Genomic DNA, 21,584 nt, shown 5'->3' on the forward strand with positions numbered 1-21,584 from the left:
CTCAGAGCAGGTTTTTACTTTGGAATTCTTCCCACTATCTCAAACTCACCTGAAATGCCACAAAATTAGTCTTCAAAATAATCACCTCAGAAATATATACATTTATCGCCTTTTACTGTCAACTGTTCAGAACAATATGGAATTCTGTTAGAATTGACTTCTAAGTTATTTATACAAACACCCCCAAATATCAGCAGCCTCATTTCACTAGACACACCTTACACAAATTCTTTAAAAATTACTATTTTAGGGGTACCTGGGTGGCTCAGTGGTTTAGCGTCTGCCTTCGGCTCAGGGTGTGATCCCAGGGTCCTGGGATCAAGTCTCACATTGAGTTCCCTGTGGGAAGCCTACTTTTTCCTCTACCTATGTCTCTGCCTCTCTCTGTGTCTCTCATGAATAAATAAAAAAAAAATTTTTTTTAAATTACTATCTTAGAGCTGGCCTTGGGTGTGCACATGCTGGAATGTTTTAGGAGAGTCAAAAGCTGAATAAATCCTAGTCTTAAGTGTACAATATGGTAAATATTTTAATATAGGTTTTATACTGAAATTAGCAATTATAGGGATGCCTGAGTGGCTCGGCAGGTTAAGTGTCCTGACTCTTGATTTTGGCTCAGGTCATGATCTGACGATCATGATATCAAGTATCACATCAGGCTCCACATCCAGCACAGAGTGTGCTTGAGATTCTCTCCCTCTCCCTCTGTCCCTCCTCCACTCACACACACTCTCTAAAAAATAAATAAAATTAGTAATAATATATTACAGATTAGAATACCACATACATAAAAAAGGTTTTTAAAAAATTTAAAACTTAAAACTAATGGTTTCAAAGTGGCTACAGTCTTCAGTGTGCTAGGTTAGGGATAATGTTTTCATTTAGAGGGACTTTAGTTACAGCATTTGAAAAGATATAAAGTCAGGGTGATTTCAGCTGGGTACACTAAAGCTGTTTCCCAGCTAAGTGTAGCAGAGTAGTTAGGCACGTGGGCTCTGACACCAAGTGGCCTGTGTTTAAATCCCGCTTCCAACACTTACTGTGTCACCCTGAAAAAAATTACTTAAGCTTTCTAAAACTCCAGAGTCCTCATTTGTAAAAAGAAGAGTAACAGTGTTGTTCCACATAGGACTGCCAGGAAGATTAAATGAGATAGCACCTTCAAAATTGGAATAGTGCCTGACCCAGTGAGAGTTTAATAAATATTAACTCATATTTGTCTCAACACCGCTGTTGGTTGACCCTTTAGATATGCAGCATTTAATGAGATCATGTGTATGCGTGTTTGTAAATATATATGCAAAATTTTAAAGTAGCCTTACTTCTCTCCCGATTGTAAAAGTGTCTCAACCTAATCAATCTAAGGCCACCAAGGTCACTGAAGTCCAACAAAATCAGGCTTATTGACTCATTTAAATAAGCATGAAGAAACATGGGTTATCTCTCCAAAGGAAAAGACAGTTTCTATGGGATTCTGGGGAAGAGTGGAGTGTAGATGAAATTTAAATGAAGCAGCATGGTGACAGGTTCAAAGCAGAGCTGTGTAAACTGTCAATTTCCCATAGATCCAGGGTCTCATTTTCCCGGAAAGTACACACTTACGATAAACATGGAATGGTTAGTCCAGAATACTGTCATCTGTAGCTCTACATCTGACTTAGACACGAGGAGGCTTCTCTGTGTCAAAGTGATTGAAACCCTCCAGGCAAGAAATAGGATATGTCACTTTTAACAACATAATTTCAAAGAGCAAAACCTAAGATGTTAGAAGGCAAAGTTTCTTAGTGAGTAAGAACGCAGTAGTCATTCAAAGAAGGCTATCATTATGACATTTTAAAGCTGTTATGTATACTTAGAAAAAAAATAGTTTCCTGTTATCTTTGTAGCTGGCTTTACTATCTGTTATTCTAACCTGATAAGAGGCTGGGTAGATTTTCTCAGGCTGAACCCATTTTTACTTTCTCTAAAGTAACTTACATTCTTTGAAAAAATGGGAAAATACACACAGCATGACATTCAAAGTCAATCACAATTAACTTTTGGTAAGTATTTACAGACTTTTAAAAAATATTTTTATTTATTTATTCATGAGAGATACAGAGAGAGGGAGGGAAGCAGAGACACAGGCAGAGGGAGAAGCAGGCTCTGTGCAAGGAGTCTGATATGGAATTCGATCCTGGGACTCCAGGATCATGCCCTGGGCCGAAGGTAGGCGCTAAACCGCTGAGCCACCCAGGGATCCCCGGACTTATCTTCAAACAAATTTTTTTTGTTGTTTCATAAGACTAGATTTATGCTATAAAAGGCCTTAGAGTCTTTTCAATGTATACCATCTTCCAGGATTATTAAACACTCTGATGTAACACGATTGTTAAGTGTCACCCCATTGTACAGATGTGTCACTTTTTTTCACTAAACCCTAATTTGTTAGCCATTCCATTATTTCAAGCTTGTCTCTATTTTATATATCTCTATTATATATATATTTTTAAAGATTTTTATTTATTTATTCATGATAGACACAGAGAAAGAAAGAGAGAGAGGCAGAGACACAGGCAGAGGGAAAAGCAGGCTCCATGCAGGGAGCCCGAGGTGGGACTCGATCCCAGGACTCCAGGATCGCGCCCTGGGCCAAAGGCAGGTGCCAAACCGCTGAGGCACCCAGGGATCCCCAAGTTTGTCTCTATTTTAAATAAAATTGCAAGAAACATTCGTGGAGAAATCTTCACATGTTCATGATTATTTCCTTAAAATAAACTCTTATGAATAATAACTATCAAAAAGAAGGCACATTTTGAGCTCTGCTCTCCATATTATAAATCTGTGCTACAGAAAGGCAGTAATTCATACCCCTCCCAGCGGGACATGAAGTTGTCTATTTTCCTACATCCTTGCCAACCCTGGGTGTCAAATTTTTAATCTTCACCAATATTGTAGACCAAAAAAAGTCCTTCATTTTAGTTTTTATGTTTGAGTATTACTGAGGATAACAACAGGTTCTGAGCTATCTTCTCACGGGGTGTGTTTAATGCTATTAAGCAGGAAGTGCCAGGGAGCTGTAGCACAAACCAGGGAATCACTCTGTTGGGACTCAGAGTCGTCAGAGGTTCTGTCCACTAACAGGGCTTTTAGACCAATGTTCCAGTTTTCTAGTGTATAGAAGGCACCTGATTCCACAGGCTTCCTAACCTTTTCCATTTCTGGCACATACTGCAAATGATATATTTGAACAGAACACGTAATCAGATCCCAGGTCCTACCCAACCACCTAGAGGGCTGAGGAAGCCTCTATCTTTACACACCTGCACACTATATTTGAGTCACACCAGTAAGTTCTGGACCAGAGCAGCCTGAGGTACACCGAACTTACATACACTCACATATACAATCATGCTATTTATATAAAAAAATAACCTGGAAAACACCAAGTATTAACAGTTGCCATGTGTCTTCTATTTTCTCCATCTTGTTTATATCTTTAAATTTTCCTAAAATAACATGTTACCATATATTCATTTTCTAGTTCCCAGAAGTCCGTGGAAATTACATGTTACAAAAGCAATCAAAGCTGTGTCACCACTAGATAGCTAGCTAGCTGGTGTCCTTCAGCTAACCTCAAGAAAGCCAAAATTTTTCCTCTCTGCTACCTGCACCTCATTTTTATTAGTGTTCCTCATATTTTTATATCAGCTATTATTATCACCATAAACTATTTATTTATAGGCCAATATGTACCACCAATGCTGTTATATTCCATTCTCAATTCTCGCCTAAAGCATTTTCATTCAGAATGTTTACTGAATATCATCTTTAGTTGCCTGGTTTTATGTTCTGTATTGAAAATGTCCCAATGACTTTCTTATATACTTTAAGTGAAGTTTTTCTGACGTAAGAGATTGTGTTGCCTCATCTCATCCACTAACCCTATTCAAGTCAGGATCTGAGAATTCTGTTGCCTTCCGCTGCTCACAGTATATTTTTAGCTCTTTATTGGGAGCCTAGCATGTCTGTCCTCAGAACTGTTTTGATGCATCTCATGTAATTATCTCAATAGCCTTATGAAATAGGAACTATTTTCTCCATTTTACAGTTAAAACAGAGGCTCAGAGTTTATGTGACTCGCCAAGGCCACACCGCCTGTAAGCAGGTGAGCCAAGTACAAGCCAGGTCTGTGAAATCCAGGCCTGACTCGAGCCCAGGGCTGTGGGTAGAGTGTACTTTAGATGCTAGACTAGTCGCTATAGGGTGACTTATGTTGTTTTTTGGGTTTTGTTGCTGTTGTTGTTTCTTTTTTAAAGATTTTACTTATTTATTCATGAGAAACAGAGAGAGAGGCAGAGACACAGGTAGAGAAAAGCAGGCTCCCTGTGGGGAGCCTGATGCAGGACTCAATTCCAGGACCACAGGATCATGACCTGAACCAAAGGCAGATGCTTAACCACTGAGCCATCCAGATGCCCCATTATGTTGTTAACCCTCATCTACTTCTAGAAGAATTGCATTTCTGTCTAGTGCAGGGTCATCAAAAGGCAGAGCATGTGGAGCCACTAACTACTGTACTAGAGCCCCCTCATAAGGCTTATGTCGGCTTATGAGAGCTGGCTGTTAACTGTTCAGGAATTAAAACCTACCATTATTGGGGATCCCTGGGTGGCTCAGCGGTTTAGCGCCTGCCTTTGGCCCAGGGCATGATCCTGGAGTCCCGGGATCGAGTCCCATGTTGGGCTCCCTGCATGGAGCCTGCTTCCCCCTCTGCCTGTATCTCTCGTGAATAAATAAATAAAATCTTAAAAGGGATCCCTGGGTGGCGCAGCGGTTTAGCGCCTGCCTTTGGCCCAGGGCGCAATCCTGGAGACCCAGGATCGAATCCCACGTCGGGCTCCCGGTACATGGAGCCTGCTTCTCCCTCTGCCTGTGTCTCTGCCTCTCTCTCTCTCTCTCTGTGTGACTATCATAAATAAATAAAAATTAAAAAAAAAATTAAAAAAAAAATCTTAAAAAAAAATGCTACCATTATTAAAATTATACAAACTTGCTATTAAATTGTGCTTTTTAAAGGCAAAAGTACTTAAAACCCATTATTGCCTAATAATTTTATTTCATTATTATCTATGTTCAAGGTTATTCACATCTATTGTTTATCAGCATAGTGGAGATACCAGGTATAAAATGGTAGTGTGCTACTGCAAATCTCTTCCCAACATCCCATTCAAGGATGTCATCCTGGCAGCTTAGTATGAACACCACAGAAACCAGCAAATGCTACAAGTCAGGGTTTCTTACCCCTCCCGGCAAAACCCAGTTTTTAAAAATTACCAGCACACCACTTCTACACTCTTCACTACCATTCCTTCTGTGGATCTTGTGAATCATAAAATTCTTTTCTGTTGAGTAGGGACACAGGCACCACAACTTTTGTTTGTTTTAAAGCGCACTACTCATCCACCCCACCACCTCCTCTTGATGTTTCATTCTAAGAGGCTCCATCCCCGGCCTCTCTCTAGCTCTCTTTCATCCTTTCCTCTATGCCCTAGAGAAAGAAGAGGTCTTTAATCTGACCACAGTGGAGGAGGAACTTGGCATGTGAAGCACAGCCCTTCTGTTCTCCACTTAAGAACATGTGTTCTCACAGGACACCAGGGTGGCTCAGTGGTTGAGCGTCTCTCTTCGGCTTAGGTCACAATCCCAGGGTCCTGGGATCCAGTTCCACATCAGGCTCCCTGCAGGGAGCCTGCTTTTCCCTCTACCTAGGTCTCTGTCTCTCTCTCTCTGTCTCTCATGAATAAATAAATAAAATCTAAAAAAAAAAAAAAAAATTGTGTTCTCTGCCTCCAAGGCCAGCCAGCACATGGACTTGGCACCTGCCAGAAATATAGGGAGAGAGGGAGAATCAGGGACAAAGCCAGGTGGGAAAGAATGTCTGATTCTGAGACTCCGTTTTATAGAGTCACTGCTTGCATATATAAACTGCATTCTCCATCATCTATCTGTAATTAGAGCAAAATATTTGGTCTTCCCTTGGCTTATTTCTTAGGCCTAACGTGGTTCAGACCTCAGGCTTAAGAGAGGAGCATTGTTATTTATTGGGCGTCTTCAAACCCCCAAATAAAATGCTGCATTGCATTCTAGTGGGCCACAACTAACTGATGAATGTTCATGATGAAATTATATCTATTTGCAATCCTAGGTCTGATGATCATAACAACAACAGTATTTGCTAACAACTAGGAACATGCAGATCCTGGGCTGGTTCTCATAGTCATTCATAAAGCAAATACATCTTACCCACAGTACCAGTGGTGCTTCAATTACAAGCGCATCATAAATTCTTTAATTTTAGAGAGATCATAAACCCCTTTATCCCAAAAATTTCGCCTTCTTAGATCAAATTTTCCATTGCTATCGATACTTATCTTTCCTCCTAAATGTAGATATTTTGTTTTCTCCAATATGTTGAACTCTAACCTCTGTGCCCTCTGCTATTTCTCAGACACCAAGAGAAGGAATTAAATTCTGAAGTCAATGTACTTTTACTTTTTATAAAACTGAAAGATCTTTTTGAATGTTTTCCATAAGCAGCCTTGCATTTTAATGCACTTTTAAACTAAATTTATATTCATTTATTCTTTTCATAAAAATTTGCCAGGCTTCTCTTTGTTTTACACTTCATGATTTCTCATCTCCTTGCCCACCCACGCTAACCTTTCCTTCGCAGTTTATACATGCTTACTGATTTCGGATATGGTGTAGCAGTTTGTCTGAAGGTATGCTCCATTTCTTTTCTCATGTTCCTCTATAACACAACCCAATTTTACTGCTCATGACTCACAATGCATCTTCAGAATCACTGTTCAAAACACCAAATATTTAAATTCTTCTACGAAGAGGCATGAGATTCCAGGAATGTTAATATTTTTAGTGTATTAATCTTCATGTGCGAATGTACTGAGCTAATTTAGAGATGAAATCCATCCCCTTAATATCTGAAGAAAAACTATTTAGCAAACTCCCTCAGTAACCCACTCCACCGTTCATTATGACCTCTTAAATTAACCTATTCATTATACCCATTCCCTACTGCTTTATCCTAGTAAAACAGAAAACACATCGATCTCAGGCCACACTGGATAAAAGGTTTCCTTCATTTCTCCAAGCTAAATAATACTTAATCTTTTTTCATTTTAAATCTTTTATTCATTATTAGAATTGATTCTCTACTATTTTTAGATTCTCCATGCCACTCTTTAAACAAGGGTCAGAAATAAACATATCCAGAACTGAAAAATCTAATAAAGATGAGACTGGCAGCAAATGAAATTACAGCAGTGACAGGCTGCCCTGATGTTCTTTATTTACGACTTGTTTCTCTGGCAGCCTATCCCTATCTCACTAACAGATGATGGTACTTCTCATAGAAGTACTGAGAACAGTACTGTTCTCTATGCAAGGATTAGTGCCTGCAAAGGCTCCCAGACAGCAGAATCTTCTCTTGACACTTGCAGGAAATCCCACATGGTTGAGCCCCTGTGTCACTGCTCTTTTCTGCCCACCTGGCTAGCCAGTTACCCACCTTCATATGTGGGATTTTAAGTCAGATAGACAGGGGTTCAAATCTCAGCTGTTATATATTAGCTAAGTGATCCAGGGCAAGTCACTCTACCTTCCTCAACTATACAATGAGAATAGTAATACTTAATTCACATAGTTCTTAAAATGATCAGATGGTATGAACTGGACACTTCCTTACACTTAATGAACATTATTCAACAAATGGTTCCTTAAAAACAAAGAACTTCCCCTTCTTGGGCATTTGCTTAGCATCTCTAATTTTAGCAAATGTCCAGTCCAGGAAAGTAGTATTTGTCCAATGTCTGTGTGGGAAGTAGTGCTATCTTGCCTTGCCGTAACTATAGGACATGTAGTACTGTAGCAAAAATGGCTATGTGCCCATTCTGTATCTATGTTTTTTCCCTTAGTAATATAATCCACCATTTTTAACTGAACCGAAGGCCTCCCAGAATAAGACCACCTATTATATCTGACAGAAAAAAATATAAGCAGAAATGTCATGAGTAGCTTCCAGGTATTTCTCTAAAAGACACCCAATGCATGACCCTTTGCCACATCTTTCCTTGCCTTCATTCTGCTTCCTGGGATTAGGATATGATGAATAGCATTCTAGACTACATCTTGAACCATAAGGACTCTGGAACATTCCTAGGATGGCAGAGCAGTGAGCTGGAAGGAGCCTGGATCCATGGGGATGATAGAGACCTCCTACCAGTCCTGGACTGACTCTTACAGATTTTTTTCATATAAGAAAGAAAAAAAACCCTCTGCACTCTGGTAAGTAATCATTATTCTGTGGGTTTTCTACCATCTTTATCTAAATCTCATCCTAATAGAAGTATCTCCAATCTTTTCATGGGATTCAAGTAATAGTTTTTTTTTTTTTTTTCAAGTAATAGTTTTTAATCAGGGGCAATTCTGTCCTCCAGAGGACATCTGTGACATGTTTGGTTGTCACAACTATGGGGTTACTACTGGGTGAGGCTAGTGATGCTGCTAATATTCTACAACAAATAGGACCACCCCTACAACATAGAATAATCTGGGCCAAAATGCCATTTTTACTAAGGTTGAGAAACCTTGACTTAAAGACATCCCTCAGGAACACCAGTGATAAAATGTCTTTTATTCATTACAATAAACATGGTAAAAGAATGAGGTGTTGGGATTAATCAATATTCTTCTCAATAGTTACTATCTCTCTCAAACAGTGATAGTTTTCAAAGAATTAGGATACAAGAATTATAAGACATCTAGCCAAGACTTCAGATTCATAACAAGAATGTTCCATTTAAAAAAAGATTCTCAATTCTAGTTGCATGTATTATAATCACCTGGAGGGCTTAAAAACACACTGATGCCCAGGGTCCACTTCAGGCCAGTTATATAAAAATTCCTGGCCGGGGGGGGTGGGGAGGGGGTAAGGCCTGGGAAACTGTATTTCTCATGGAAGAGCAAAACACGTTCATAGAGCACTTTTTACAAACTCACTGAGGAATTACACAACACAGGCAACAGAGGATATTCCCAGCCACAATCGGTCTGCTCCTTTCTAGGAGGTTCCGGAAGGGCAGAGCCTTTCATTTCCCCTCTGTTTAATGTTTACTCCAACTCCCTCTTTATCTTCAAAATAAAGGAACACACAGCGCTTTCTCTAGTATGGCTGTAATTGTTGAGTTTCACCAACGGATGTGCTTTTGCTCTGACCTCTGGCTTCCCCTTCCTTGACTGTGGTCATCATCTCACCACCCAGAAGGGCAGTGGGAATCCTTTAATATCTTGTCCTTTAATATCTTGTATCAACAGGACCTTCAGATTTCTGAGGTGGATCACTGCTTCCACTGGAAGATGCTGGAAAATTCAAAATGCTATACCAGTCCAGCTGCCACATTCTCACTTTGACATCTTGGAGGCCAGAAAAGAAGAAAAAGGAAGTAGCTACAAAGCACAGTGAAATATCCAGCTGTGATTTTTTTAAAGCCTGAGTGATTCTAATAAATAGCCAAGGTCAAAAACCACTGGTTTAGTGTACTCGAAGGGAGTGCTTCTAGCTCTATAATCCTACTGTAAAAGCAGCTCATGCTGACTTGGAAAAAAAAAAAAAAATCAACTACAAATATGACCTTCAAGGGTTTTTTGGTTTGGTTGTTTGTTTTTAATGCATTCAAACCCAGGAGAGTTTAATGACATTTTTTCCTTTAGAAAATAAGCATCTAGCTCCCAAATACGTATGAAATAAAAGCGGATGGTTTCATCAACTGCTTAGTTTAAACAAGACACATTCCCTGCCCTAGGCAGCGTATCCCTCAAAATCTTACTAAGAGCAATTTAAAGATAGTGACCTAAAATACTAATAAAGTCAGAAAGCAGAGTACTCTAATTGTACAAGAAAAACAAAATAGTTCAGACTATGATTGAAGAAAGCAGTTCCATTAGTGTGAGGCAGCTGATAAGCTTCGTCGATGCTGGCTTTAGACAGGAGTCTGATAAAAAAGCAATTTTGCCTGTCAATAATAGTAAGTAGACCTGACCCTTAAATAGAGAGCAATTTTTCTATCAGATAAACAATAAGTAGCCCAGCAACCAGATAATTTATGCAACATCACCTTTTTGAGGGGGAAAAAAAAAAAAAAGAAATCAACCTCTGCCACTGCAGAGTTGCTCCTGGCAGCCTCTCTAGTTCAATCAGTGCGAGCAGCAGAGAATAAAGGTTAGCCCTTAGGTTACCCTGAGATACAATAAATAGGACACTGCCCCTATCCCAGGATAAAAGATATACCAGTACTGTATCAACAGAACTGCCTGAAATTTTATCATACAGCAAAGCCCAAGGAATTGCCTCATAGTCATAGATCCGGGGAAGATGCCTCAGGATAATGCAATATTTACAAGAGTATTCAGAAACTAAGTCTGGATGTGCATTTCTATCATTGAGAAAAATGCCCTCCACAGTATTTTCTCCCAAGGTTCTTTGCCAAACTGTTGAGGGGACTATATATTCTTCAGGACTACCATGATCCCATAGCTGATGTTGCCTAATGCACATGATGCTTCCAGAAAGTTTACACTCCTTGTTATAAGAGAAATTTGCAGCTCTTCCAAAGGAAGTTATCACCATAATTCCCATGATTTACATGAAGAACCAAGAACTTATAAAAAATATCAGAGAAATAGATCACTTTGGTTGCACTCAGTCATCAACTTAACTAAATCTGCAATGTATTCTTTCTATTTCTAATAGAGTGGGCACTTTAAGAGTTTAATCGTCTAATCACCAAAGTACTTCCAAGTATCTTCCCCATGGACTCTATGAACTTTGTTGGAAACAAAACCCAAGAGTAAGGTGAAGAACACAAAAGATAACAGAAATATACGGAATAGGAGTATATTTGGGGGAATGCTTGGGAGGATGCCTGGGTGGTTCAGTGGTTGAGCCTTTGGCTCAGGGCATGATCCCAGGGTCCTGGGACCGAGTCCCGCATCCGACTCCCCGCAGGGAGCTGCTTCTGCCTGTATCTCTGCCTCTCATGAACAAATAAGTAAAATCTTAAAAAAATAAATAAATAAGAACTGATGGGATATAAGACACCAGGAAGGGGTCTTCCATATATACCGACACCCTGAGCCAAAGGCAGACACTCAACCACTGAGCCGCCTATGCATCCTATTCCATCACTTCTTATTGGTGGCACATATACTACACAGAGAGATGGTGGTAGGAAGAGATTAGGAATCCACAACATTTTATTTTACTCGATTTATCAAGTCACTGATAATACTACTAAAGATACTCAAAAGGCATTCTTTAAAATGCAAACAATCCAAACTGTCCATTGACTGACAAAAGAATAAACAAAATGTGGTATAATCATACAAAGCAATATTGTTCAGCCAAAAAAAAAAAAAAAAGAAATGAAAGTATGGATATGCACCACAACGTGGATGACCCTTGAAAATATTATTCTGAATATAAGAAGCCAGACACAGAGGCCACACATTGCATGATTCCATTTATATGAAATGTCCACAACAGGCAAACCCCCAGAGACAGAAAGTAAATTAGTGGTTGCCAAGGGCTGGAGGGAGAAGTGATGGGGAGTGACTGCTAATGGTCACATGGCTTCTTTTTAACATGATGAAAATATTCTGGAATTAGAAGTAATGGTTGCAGTCTGAATATACTAAAAGCACTGAATCATACATTTTAAATTGGTGGATTTAATGGGTTATAAACCATATCTCGGGGATCCCTGGGTGGCGCAGCGGTTTAGCGCCTGCCTTTGGCCCAGGGCGCGATCCTGGAGACCCGGGATCGAATCCCACGTCGGGCTCTCGGTGCATGGAGCCTGCTTCTCTCTCTGCCTCTCTCTCTCTCTCTCTCTCTCTCTCGCTCTCTGTGACTACCATAAATAATTAAAAAAAAAAAAAAAAAAAAAAAAAGCTTAAAAAAAAAAAAAAAAAAAACCATATCTCAATGTTAAAAAAAATACTCTTTAATTCAGCATTTCTCCTGCTCCTTGAGCCTCTCTCCGTGCTCAACAGGGGGTCTGCCTCTCAGGACACCCGGCATCCTTCAGTACCATCCTATTCGTGACATTAAGAGGAAGTACTCTTAAAGATTTAAATGCTCATACCATTTTTGTTTCATCACATTCTAAAGGGAAAATATCAAATCAGAATTCCTAGTGTAATCTTTAGTCACTCAGGTAAAGGCAATCCAAAATGCTCCTACTGTGACAAAAGCAGGTTGTCCAATCATCCTGGGGCTTTTGTTTTCTAAAGGTCAAGTCTTACTGAGTTACTTCTTTACCTACTAGATGATGAGCTGCTAACATTAAGATAATTATAGAATTTCAAATAGTCCTGAGCCTTTGACTAGTACCTTTTGAAAAAGAAAACCAGGCTCACGTAGGTGGCTCAGTTGATTAAACATCTGCCTTCAGCTCAGGTCATGATCCCAGGGTCCTGGAATGGAGCCCCAAGTTGGGCTCCCTGCTCAGAGGGGAGCCCTGCTTCTCCCTCCCTCTGCCTGCAGCTCCCCCTACTTGTGTACGCTGTCAAATAAATAATAAAAGCTAAAAAAAAAAAAAAAAAAAGAGAGAGAAAGAGAAACCATTAATTCTAATCAAGATTCATTCATCTCATACTACAGAACTGTGCTTAGAGAACCAATGGTTGAAGACTCAAAATAATGACTTCTGATGTTGAAAAAAGTCTTTTGGTACCTTTTTGTTACACCATTATCTATGTCAACATGTGGGCAGTGCTGGGGTCCTTTGTTTGGTATGCAAAACAGAATACTCATTCATAAGTCTGGAGATAGAATGAGGGACGCCTGGGTGGCTCAGTTGTTGAGCGTCTGCCTTTGGCTCAGGTCGTGATCCTTGAGTCCCGGGATCGAGTCCTGAATCGGGCTTCTTACAGGGAACCTGCCTCTCCCTCTGCCTATGTCTCTGCCTCTCTCTGTATCTCTCACGAATAAGTAAATAAAAATCTTAAAAAAAAAAAAAAAACCAGAATGAATACTGATACAGTTAAGTATCTGCCACTATTGATTGTAAATTGTTATCTTAAACTTCCTTGAAGTTACCAAATGGTCTACTTCTGACTGTATTGTGGAAACACTGCTTAAAAGGGAAAGAGTACTTAGGAATGCAGTGCCTCCACAGTTTATCAACATGAGGTACCATCTGTTCACAAACCAGGTCTTAAGAGAAAATAGTAATTCCACAGAGGGTGGTTATCACATTACTCTGGTCACACCACATGCAGTACATCTGGGATCAACAGGTATAAGAGTACCCTGGCAGAGCAATATGGGAATATAGGTTTGAACAGCATCTCTAGAACCAGTACTTGGAATGTGTGATGGCAGTTTTAAGGGGAAGAGGAGGCAACAGGGTGCTCTGTCATTGTGAGCTCTTTCATTTTCTATGGAATGATACTTTTTTTTTTTTTTTAAGATTTTATTTATTTATTCATGAGAGACAGAGAGAGAGAGAGAGGGGCAGAGACACAGGCAGAGTGAGAGGCAGGCTCCCTACAGGGAGCCCAATGCAGGTCTTGATCCCAGGACCCCAGGATCATGATCTGAGCCAAAGGCAGATGTTCAACCACTGAGCCACCCAGGTGTCCCTGGAATAACACTTTAAACTCCTTTTAAATTTCAAAGGAAGTAATGACGAGGATGACCTTTGAGTGGCTATAACTTGTACACCTCACATAACAAATCTGGGACATGGGTCCTTAGGTTATCTAATCAGCTCAAGTGTCACAATTATCAAAAACAAATTTTTAGATTCAGACAAAAATGATTACAAATCTATAATAAATGAGTATGCACTGGAAAGAGAAGCACAAATAAATCTCCAGAGATTATATCCCTTAAGAATTAAATTATCTGTAAATACAATCATACAATTGAAGCCATCATTATACATTTACAGGACCTAAATTAATACACAACATAGTTTACAAGAACATGGTACCCTCTAGAATGTATAACTCTTATATATTCAGATTAAAAAGCTAGTGCAGCACAACTCACCTTAATGTTCACTCTAGTTCAGAGGCAAATGTGACAAATCTAAAATCTTCAAAGAATTCAAAGACCCTTTAAGCTAACATTTTATTTTCCATCTACAATTTACCAAAATTACTTATCAGAAGTAAAACTGACATATCAGAGTTGCCTCTCTTCCCCATGTATTATTGCTTGGGGATACTAAAACAGAAGAAGAACTACAGAAACAGAAGCCTAAAAAAAATAATTAAAAAATATAATAAATTAAAATTAAAATAAAAAAAAACAGAAGCCTAGAAAATCCAGAAATTATACATTGCTATAAAATCATTCTGTATATGCATATACTATGGAAATAAAAAATAAATCTACAAAAACACACAGTCACCCCTAAGACATTTCAAGAACAATAATGAAGATTGACGTCCCCTATCAAAGAGACTCCTGGGATGTATTTTCTCAAAATAATTAGTCAAGAACCCATGATTCCCAAACCTGGGCCTGCATTTTCTAAGAAAAATGAAAACTGATGCAATGTTCTGTTACATAATTTTAAAAACACATCATTTCCTTTTCATGTTTTTTTAAGGTAAGCATCTGAGTGGCTAAGCAGTTACTCGTTTAAGTAAACAGCTTTCAATCTATTATAACCTAATTACTTGAAAAACATGGTACTTTGGAGAAAAAAAAAAAAAAGAACTAATCCCCCTGCTAAAGGAGAAGCTGGATAAATTTAGTAGTCACTGAATAGTAAGATTTATGGACTTCCTTTATTTCTGCCTCCCTGACAACCACATTTTTTTTTGTACCTAACTAGGCAGAGGATGATAATTAGTAACTACTGTCATGGTATAATTAAAGATCAAATACCTTAGTTGCTTCAAGAACTCAACATCAGAGTTGCTGTTAATAAGCTTGATGAACTCTTCATAAGAAGGAGCATAGGTGTAGGCTCTCTTGTGATGTTCATTCATCTGTTCTCTGCGCTCCAACTGGGCAAGTAGCATCTGGTTAATGTAATCTGGATTACTAAGTAATTCCACTACTGGCTTCAAGACTGTGGGAAGAAAAAGAAAGTACCACTGAAAAAGGTATTGTCCTTTGAAGAAATTGTTTTTCTTCTACAGAATTAAAACCACACTTGGGATACGTTTTTAAACTACCCAAATGGGGAAAATAGAAACAACTCAAATATTCAAAAATACGTATGCATGTACAAACAACAGCTCGTGCTGGGTATGCTAGCAACTATGGCTATGATCGAGTGGTTGTTTTAACAAGTTAAGTTTAAAGGAATAATGAAAGAAAGTCATGTGGAACCCAAGTTCCTAACAAAGATACCAAAATTAAGCACACTGATTTTTTTCTTTTATTTCTTTCATAAGGCTCAATACCTTTGGTCTGCCAAAAGATGAAAGTGAACGTTCTCCCAACTGGTGAAAGCAGATCTCAGGGGAGAAATTATTAAAGTCAACGATACTACTACAAATTCATCCTACTAACTTTTGCGTTAAATAATTCTCTTTTCAACATCTGCACCCCAATGTTCATAGCAGCAATGTCCACAATAGCCAAACTGTGGAAGGAGCCTTGGTGTCCATCGAAAGATGAATGGATAAAGAAGATGTGGTCTATGTATACAATGGAATATTCCTCAGCCATTAGAAACGACAAATACCCACCATTTGCTTCAACGTGGATGGAACTGGAGGGTATTATGCTGAGTGAAGTAAGTCAATTGGAGAGGGACAAACATTATATGGTCTCATTCATTTGGGGAATATAAAAAATAGTGAAAGGGAATAAAGGGAAAGGAGAGAAAGTAAGAGACAGAACATGAGAGACTCCTAACTCTGGGAAACGAACAAGGGGTGGTGGAAATGGAGGTGGCCAGGGGGACGGGGTGACTGGGTGATGGGCACTGAGGGGGGCACCTGACGGGATGAGCACTGGGTGTTATGCTATATGTTGGCAAATCGAACTCCAAAAAAAAATATACAAAAAAAACACAAATCTTCATTAAAATAAAGTTGCCAAAAAAAAAATCCCCTTTTCAGGGGTGCCTGAGTAGCTCAGTCAGTTAAGTACTGGACTCGATTTTGGCTCAGGTCATGATCCAGGATCCTGGGATAGAGTCCAGCATCCAGTCAGCTTGAGGATTCTCTCCTTTTCCCTGTTCCTCCCCGCTCCACCACCACTAGCACACTATATGCTCATACACTCTAAAATAAATAAATAATGGCTCAGTTGTTTAGGTGTCCCAACTCTTCATCTCAGCTCAGGTGTTGATCTCAGGGTAGTCAAGTCCAAAAATAAATTTAAAAATTCCCTTTTCTCTGTGTTTGGTATCTGCTAATGACCAAAGATAACAAATGAGAGTCAATCAATGCATATCAAATATAATGTTATTTGAGATTCTGAGGTAAGAGAAATTTTTCTTAGGTCATATTTTCTTCCAATTTTCTTATTCTGGCCAACCTTCCTCCTCACTATACTTCCTCTAGTAATTATATTGCAGTACTGTTCCTTTTTATTTATTACAGGTTCACAAAATTATGTATAGGCATTATCAATGAATCCTCTTTTTTTAAATTTTTTTTTGAATCCTCTATCTTAAAAGTATCTTAGGTAAATGCACACTGGAGTTTGAGTACAGATATTCTTTCATTGATGTATATGTTATTGACCTGGATAATTCAAAAGCTATCCTAAATGGATGTTTACCTGTGAAGAACATAAGGATGGATTATCCTGTGTCAAAATAACAGAATGGATCATGCATTTGGCAACATGTTACATAAAAAACTTGTTTATCATGGGTGGCCAAATAATGCCATCTCTGAGTGACACTTCAAGTTTGAAAATCTGAAAGTATCTTAGCTCCCACGTCCCACAATATGCAAGGTCGGCATAGGTGTGTATCAAGTGTTATCACATTAGTATGTATACATTTATTTGTATAATCATCACATTAGTAATATGAATCATTTATAAAAGTCTACCTTTTGTTGTGAGAATTTCTGCAAGCATTATACGTAAGCTGAGAGACTGGACATCCTTTGAGGGAAGGAGACAAAACACCAGAACCCGAGAACACATTTGTAGGAATCTCACTTCATCATATGAGTTCCTCAAGCATGCATGTAACACAAAAGGCCTTGGTTGTTCTTCATGTCTAAAAGAAATTAATGAAGAGAAGGAAGAGTAAGGAAAGAAATTTCTAGAAACAATTTGGTTACGTATCATTAATTATAAAATATCTCAAATGGACAATACATCAATTTTAATAACTGTGTCCACTCCTCAAAAACATCAACAGCCAATCATTTTCTCAATCACAGACTAATTTAGAAAAATGCTTATGTGTGCCCTTTCAGGATGTCAAACCTTAAGTAGCATCAACAATTACACAGAACTCCCAAATCACAGCAACAATACAGCAAAGTATTGGGTGTTTTTTTAACTGGATTATTTTTAAGTCTCCCAGATGTCTTCTTAAATATGATCTATAACTTCATTAAAAAAAAAAAAAAAAGTCAAAGAAAGCATAACCAGAGTCACTAGTCAGCTTTCCTGACTAGGTACTTATGGGATAAAAATTCTATGGGTTTTCTACTGAGGAGAGGGTCCACGACTTGATGCTACATAAATTGGTGGCAAGTTGCCTTCTGGGAGGTTCCCAAGTACCATGTTCACAGGCTTCCCTATAAGCACTGACCCTATCCTTATCCCACGGCCATTAATTTGGAGGATCTGAGTGAAGAGGAGTAGAAAGTAGAACTTTCTATACCCCCTTTGCCCACAGTACCTTGATAGTAGCAGCTCAAGAAAGACTGGGAGATAGTTTTTTTTTAATATCTTCCAGATAAGAAGCAAAATTTATGAACCTCTTATAGTAATTAGTGGCCAATACTGGGGGTAAAGAGGACACTACACAGAGTGAGAGGAATCATACTAGGGACTACATAGGAATGAAACAAAGGCATACTGGTGCCTCTTAGAACTAGCACCTCTGAAGTGTTTCTTGCAATTTATTTTTGGACTAGAGAATGAAGATTAGTTTCCAGGGTAGGTAACTCTAAAAAAGAGGGATTTTTTCTTTGTCTTCTACGACAAGCAAGAAAGGTTCAATACTAATGTGCAAAGCCAACAAAATAAACAGATTTTAAGAATAAGCCTTTACATATATACTGCTATATGCTGACATTTTAAAATGGCATCTTTTTTCAGAGGCACCTGGCTGGCTCACTTAGAACACGGGACTTTTGATTTTGAGGGTATAAGTTCAAGCCACTGGTGGTAGAGTTTACTTAAAAAAATAATAAACAGATAAACTTAAAATGGCATCTTCAATTATTTTAGATTCTTTGCTGCCAGCTTGAGATGATCTTTTAATATTTAAGATCTAGATGCTACTTTTGTCACATCAAGCGCTTTTAAGGATAAAAGCTTTACTTTAGAATATGTATTTGGTTAACAATTATTGGTGTAAGTTGGCTCCAAAATAACAGGAAGCTTTTTTCTATACTATCAAAATCCCTCTCATTGTATACACAATCCCTTCTCTGTTCCAATGGAAGGCAGATAATAGAAGGAGCTTGGGAGTTAGACTCCTACAAGTTCATCTCCCTCTTAGAACTGAGTTAGGGGAAATTTTTCTGAGTGAGCATAAAAAGCCAGATAGCTGGCCAAACAAGATCGATCTAAAGAAAAAAGAGAGGCCAAGGCTTCCCTGGAATCCCTCTGCTCACTCCAAGCAGACATTCCTAGGATGCCCTCTAGTTAGTGGGCATCAAGTATTACTTCAGAACCCAAGAAAAGATCTCGAGGCATATGGCTGCTTCTGGGTCAGGAGATGTCCATGTGCCTATCTCTAGGTAGCATCCTCCTTCTGCCAGTGTGGATGGGTCATTTGTTTACTGCAATTCCTACTATTTGCATCTGGGTCCTCATTCCTTAATGAGCGAAAGGACATTCACCTCTTGTAAATTTCACATGTACAACATGACTTTAATCTTCCCACCGACACCGAGAAGCAGATATCATCATTGGCATTTCATGCATGAAAACACTGAAGATCTGAGTGGTTATGCAGAGTCCAAAGTCGGAGGTAATAAACAGTAGAAATAACTCCCATGGTCTACCTGACTCTCAAAGTCCAGACTTTCTACACTGCTCCAAATCAAAGACTGCAAAGATGAGGGGGGGAGGATTCAGAGATAAAGGTGGACTACATGAATAAAAACATTATTTTTCCCTTTAAACAGCATGCCTGAGCTTGACTAGTAAATCAAACACAAAGAGATTTTAAGAAGATGACTATGAAATTAAAGATGCTACTGATTAAACAGTATAAAAAGAATCAGTTTTAGATTTTCCTGAGACATGCTAGAACAAGACAGATGGGACAAAGGAACAGGAAGCAGAAGCAAGACTTAAATATGATCTGGAGTGTTTAAAGCAGCAACAGAATGTCGGCCTGGGGATAAACACGAGCTGACTGGAAAGCTGCCTCACACAATTGCCTAACAGTCAACCAGTGTATGTGTTGCTTTTATTAATGCAATTTATTATTCTCTTGTCTGACAGTAGCCAATTCAATTGGGTGCTTCCCAGGCTGCCAGAGTCATTTTGCAGCCAATAGATATCTGCACACCAATGGAGATTTCTAGGACACGGGCTCTCTGTTTACCTGGGGCAGGCAAGGGCAGAGGCAGCCACCAAACCTAGACACATTGTCTGCCAGTCTCATTGTGTGATTTGTAGAAGATAATGCATAATCAGATATTAGTTCTCTAGGGTTCACTTCTAGGGCATAATCATCTCTATGCAAAATACCAGTGACCTACTGGCACTTTGTCAAATATCTATAATCCCAGAGTACAGTGGTAGATTTTTTTCTTTAATAAGAATCATCAACTAGAGCTCCTGGGCATAGCCCAGATATCAGCAAAATAAATCTACCGTTGGTATAAGAAAACTAGAAGCCCAGAGAGAAGACGTTTCTAAAATGGAATCAATTCTCTGTTTCTATTATTGTGATGCTTCACCCATAATATCTTTATATTAGTCACAAAAGCAGTAATTTCAGAAGCTGGTAAATGTCTCCATGAAAAATATGTGCTCAGGTTCAAATTAGATAATCATAAAAATACTAAATTTCTCTAACCACTTGCTTTTCTCCCAAACCTAAATCCATCAGTCTTCTCACTGGAATAAAACATGGATTTTAAAAATACTGTCCTTTATTGAACCATGGTTTAAACATTTTAAAATGAGCTTCCACTGAGTTTAAACAAGTCTTGGACAGTATCTGGCAGGCAGAAGTAAGGTGCACTTTAGACAACAGATATCACAGCAAACCAGAAGGAGCTCCCAGGAGTTGCTGAACACTTGAAAGGAGCAGTTGGAGCTCTTGAGAGACCAGGGGTATCACCCTAGAGTCCTCATCCTTTCACTTTCCTTATTAGTTCACATATTCCCTTCCTGAAAGTTACTTTCTCTACCAACAGCATTCTTCAAAGGGAGGCCCAGGGACCCCTATGTAATACAAAATGATACTGGTCTTTTTCACACCTGTTCTCACAAGCACAGTGGAGTTTCCAGAGGCTACCTGATGTGTGCTGACACCATCACTCTACTGGCTAATGGGAAATGTAATGTGTATTCGTGCACTTTAAAAAATCTCTTAGTTTTAATAGCTTACATGGTAAATATCCATAGTATAAAAAGAAATGGGGTGGTATGTTTTTTTTTAATACAACTCCTGCCCTCTCCCCAAAATCTGTTCACTCTAGTGTTTCTTTTTTAATTATTATTTATTTATGATAGTCACACAGAGAGAGAGAGAGGCAGAGACATAGGCAGTCTCCATGCACCGGGAGCCTGACGTGGGATTCGATCCCGGGTCTCCAGGATCACGCCCTGGGCCAAAGGCAGGCGCTAAACCACTGCGCCACCCAGGGATCCCCGGGTGGTATGTTTAATAACTGGCTCCCCAAGGGAAAAACAGCTCTGATTTATAGTATTTGGCCATTGCACACTGTAAATACTCCCACCATGGCCAATTACAAGCTAGCAAAGTGATACCACTGATTCAAAGTAGGGAAGATATGTGCACAGCCAGCTCACGAGCCAGTACAAGCTCCAGCACCCCACAAGATGGAACCCACATAAACAAAGTGCTTTTGGGGGTGCCTGGCTGTGTCATTCAGAAAAATATCCATCTCTTGATCTCAGGCTTATGAGTTTGAGCCCTATATTGGGCGTAGAGATTACTTCAAAATATAATCTTTAAAAGTGCTTTTAAAAAAAAAAAGTGCTTTTAGGTTTTCAATAACTTTTAAGAGTATAGAGGGATCCCTGAAACCAAAATAAATCTGAAAACCACTACTCCACAGTAATTTTTTTCAAATCATGGGTGCTGACCCACAAGGAATAAAATAAAATTTTATTTGTCTCAAACACAATTAAAAAAAAGTTAACACAAAAA

The 21,584-nt window shown here is 38.9% G+C and overlaps 1 protein-coding gene across 6 annotated transcripts in view; it reads right to left on the minus strand.

The window, feature by feature from the left end:
* The window catches only part of SNX25 (sorting nexin 25), a 142,967-nt gene that overhangs the window by 74,983 nt on the left and 46,400 nt on the right, over positions 1 to 21,584 (minus strand). For all 6 annotated transcript variants that reach the window (XR_005371628.1, XR_005371629.1, XM_038560394.1 and 3 more), the window contains exons 4-5: positions 17,095 to 17,267; positions 14,963 to 15,149 (exon numbers count right to left, since the gene is read on the minus strand). Coding sequence is in view for 4 of the 6 variants with exons in the window: in XM_038560394.1 (XP_038416322.1) it covers positions 14,963 to 15,149; positions 17,095 to 17,267 (360 nt within the window). In the remaining 2 variants the exon portion in view is untranslated. The remainder of the gene's footprint in view (positions 1 to 14,962; positions 15,150 to 17,094; positions 17,268 to 21,584) is intronic.

The sequence above is a fragment of the Canis lupus genome, chromosome 16 (genome assembly GCF_011100685.1).
Source record: "Canis lupus familiaris isolate Mischka breed German Shepherd chromosome 16, alternate assembly UU_Cfam_GSD_1.0, whole genome shotgun sequence".
Taxonomy (NCBI): domain Eukaryota; kingdom Metazoa; phylum Chordata; class Mammalia; order Carnivora; family Canidae; genus Canis; species Canis lupus.